General features: G+C 41.6%; 1 protein-coding gene across 1 annotated transcript; it reads left to right on the top strand.

The window, feature by feature from the left end:
• Positions 1–228: 228 nt before the first annotated feature.
• Positions 229–2,265, top strand: tnfa (tumor necrosis factor a (TNF superfamily, member 2); the record flags this gene model as incomplete). Its single annotated transcript, XM_083899592.1, has 4 exons — positions 229–393; positions 492–519; positions 671–727; positions 1,808–2,265. 4 exons carry the CDS (start codon positions 229–231, stop codon positions 2,263–2,265), a joined length of 708 nt encoding a protein of 235 aa, XP_083755718.1.
• Between the last annotated feature and the right edge of the window lie 1,380 nt (positions 2,266–3,645).

The following is a 3,645-nucleotide window of genomic DNA, read 5'->3' as shown; positions in this document are numbered from 1 at the left end:
TGTGTGTGTGTTACATCCTCACCAGTTTTCTGGGTCGTTCTTCCTCATCAAATCTCCACTCATGGTGTGAGTGACATCACTGGAGTTTCCCCCCTTCAGGAAGAAACTCTTTTTAAAAAGAGCCGGTCACTGAGTCTCAGTCCACAGATCAGATCAGCGTGCAGAAGAAGAAGAAGAAGAAGAAGAAGAAGAAAGAACACTCTCAGAAACACATTAAAAAATTTAATAATGGCAGATGAATGTAGAGTACAGCTGGATGCCTCGGTCGATGCGGAGGCCAGGAAGCAGAGCTCGAGCAGCTCAAAGTTAACCACAGCGGTGCTGGCGTTCGCACTGTGCCTGACGGCTGCTGCTGCTGCTGCCTTTGTCCTCGTCTCCCTCACGCATCATCAGGTGAGTCAGTGAATCAATCGAGAGTCATTTAAAAAACAAAAAATAACTCAAGTCAGAGTCTAACGTTGCCTCTTTGTGCCTCTCTTCTCAAAAAACAGAGCTCGGGACAAGACGAGGACACTTTCGGTGAGAAAAGTCCTCCCTTAATTCTACTTATTCCACTTATTCTAGGATGCTTTTTCACTCTATTGGTGCCATTTGTTTTCACGGCGGTGGTGAAATAGTGGATCTGCTGTGACTTGCCCCCTAAAATAAACCTGTTTTCTCCTCTTGACAGATCTGCATCACACGTTGAGGCAAATTTCAAACGTGAGAGCAGCCATTCATTTAGAAGGTAAGTCCCAGAGTGAGAGTTATTCAAATGATGCTGCTATTTTTACACAAGCACACACACATATATATATGTATATTTTTTATTCCCCTTTGGTTTCGGTGATTCTGAAAGGGAGCGTTTAAGGAAGTTCTGAGGACGTTTTACTGCAGGTTCACGTCAGGGTTAGGCGTCTTTGAAACGTAGCTGCTGCTGCTGCTGTTTACATTTATTATCTTGTAAATGATGCTATTGAAGACAATGTTGATAACTGAGGATGTGTGAAGCAGTTCTAAGAAACAGGAACAGGAAAAGGAGAAATGGTTTTTCACAGTATTTCTCTTTTTTTGACCTCCTGAATGAATATTTTTTTTAGATAACATCCTCCGTCAGTCGATGAAAGCTTTGTGTAACCGTTTTTGTTCCATTCTTATATTCAGCGATTTCACACTGACCTCTAACCAAGGTCATACACGTTTAGGGTGTTTTATTTTGTTAGATTCAATGAGTTCTGAGAGCCTGTTTGCTAGTTTTTATTTTGTAAATGCTTAGTTTTAGTGTTTGTTTGAGTTTTTTTGTGTGCAAGTGCAAGATTCAAAAAGATCAAACTAATGCGTATTAACAATAACAAGTTTTGGTTCCCAAAAAGATCTGAGAACGCTTTTGGTTGTGGTGTACGTTCCCTGAAGGTTCTCCTGAGTTTTCCTAGCATTCATCTAACGTTAGTTTTTGGTTGCATATTTGGTTCCCAGAACATTACTTTGTCACAACCTTCATACAACTTTTAGGAGAACATTTCATTTTCTGGTTCCCTCAACATTTAGGGTTAGGCTTAGGGTTAGGGTTGGGGTAAGTGGACCGTTTGGCTCCTACCTAACCCTGAGGCAACGTTCTCTATATATTTGTTTGGTTGTCACTAACCTTAGGAGAACCTTAGGGGAACGTTGTGTGGTAGTAGGGCAATCTCTCAATCTGAGGAAAAACATTAAAACAAAACAATAAAAGACTAGAAGTTTGATTCAGAGGAAAAACAAAGCACATTTTTGGTTTCTATAATGACCTTGCCTCGCTAACATCACATCCTCCCCTGTGCTCTTTCACCAGGTGATTACAACCCCAAAATGAAGACGTCTGTGCAGTGGAAGAGCCAGGTGGACCAGTCCCACTCTCAGGGAGGACTGAGGCTCGTCAACAACGAGATCGTCATCCCAAAGAGCGGCCTCTACTTCGTGTACAGCCAAGTGTCTTTCGGGGTCAGCTGCAGCAGCGACGGCGACGACACCTCCCCGAACGAACTGGTCCACCTGAGCCACACCGTGGAGCGCTGGTCCGAGTCTTACGGGGACGAGTCCAAACCCTACAGGACCATCATGCACTCTGCCCGCACGGCCTGTCAGAAGACAGCGGGCAGCGATAAGATAAACTGGTACACCGCTGTGTACATGGGAGCTGTGTTTAACCTGGATAGAGCGGACAGGCTGAGGACAGTGATGGAGGAGAGGATGCTGCCCGACCTGCAGGAGGAGTCGGGGAAGAACTTCTTTGGCGTGTTTGCTCTGTGAGGACACGTGAAGATGAGACGAGATGAGACGAGACTTGAAGCAGAGCTGTCGGGGTTTCCCGCGCGGCTCCACGTTCACTGACAAACATAAACTGCACTAAACAACTGTACTCTGAACTTAGCACACTGTTATGAGCAACTCATGTCAAGGTTGCTGGTTTGAAGCTGGAATGAAGTGTATTTATTTGACTCTGTGTGTGTGTGTGGGGTGTGTGTGTGTGTGTGTGTGTGTGTGTGTGTGTGTGTGTGTGTGTGTGTGTGAATTAACGTGTTTTGTAAAAATGTCACGTCACAGTAATGACGACATTTTTGAAATATATTTATTTATTATTTATTTAATATTTTTATTTATCTATTTATTGGTTGATCATTGTTCATTTGTTTATTTATTTATTAATTAATTAATTCATGTGTGAAAGTGTTGGAACTATCACCTAATAAACCTCAGTGAAGAAATCAACAGTTTGTCACCGACTCACTTGGTTTTTGTTTTTTTTCTTGTTGCTCTTCAGCCGTAAATTTTTCTTCCTAATATTTTACAAGACCTAGAAGCACTAGAGAGGCATTTTTACCTCACTAGTGCGACTACTAAGTGCCACAATGTCCACTTAGTAGTACAAACAATGTGTTTTACCTTACTAGTACAACAGCCATATGCCTACTAAAGTACTAGTGAGGTGTTGTTTTTTTTTTTTAGTAGTATTAGTACATAGGGCCAAAATATTAACTAGTTGCACTAGTAAAGCATTTTTGATCCTATTTGTGAGAGTGTTTTTAGTACTACTAAGGCAAAAATTTAGCACTAGTAAGTTATATTTAGTCTACTAGTAGTACTAGTAAGGGTCAAAAGCAGTTCACTATTACTTACTAGCTTATTTCAGACATGTTTGTGACAACAAAATAATATCATATTGCATCGTCTCTTTTCGTATTGTAGCGTATCGTACGTTATATTCTCTTCTCGTACCGTATCGTCTCGTATCATCTTGTCTTGTATCATATCATACCGTATCTTCTTGATTCTTCTCTTTTCGTATCTTCCTGAATCGTATACGATCGTATCGTACCGTACCATACCGTCTCTTCTCGTCTCGTACTGTACCATATCTTCTCGTATCTTCTCCTCTCGTAAATCTTCTTGTCTCGTATTTTCCTGCATCGTACCGTACTGTATCGTACCGTATCTTCTCTTCTCTTTTCATATCTTCCTGAATCGTATCGTACTGTCTCATCTCGTACCGTATTGTAACGCATTGCATCGTATCGTATCGTATCGTAACGTAACGTAACGTAACGTAACGTAACGTAACGTAACGTAACGTAACGTAACGTAACGTAACGTAACGTAACGTAACGTAACGTAACGTAACGTAACGTAACG

Source organism: Microchirus variegatus (genome assembly GCF_963457635.1).
Source record: "Microchirus variegatus genome assembly, chromosome: 13".
In the NCBI taxonomy this organism is placed as follows: Eukaryota; Metazoa; Chordata; class Actinopteri; order Pleuronectiformes; family Soleidae; genus Microchirus; species Microchirus variegatus.
The sequence above is the reverse complement of the archived record's forward strand: the minus strand, read 5'-3'. Positions and strand labels throughout refer to the sequence as shown.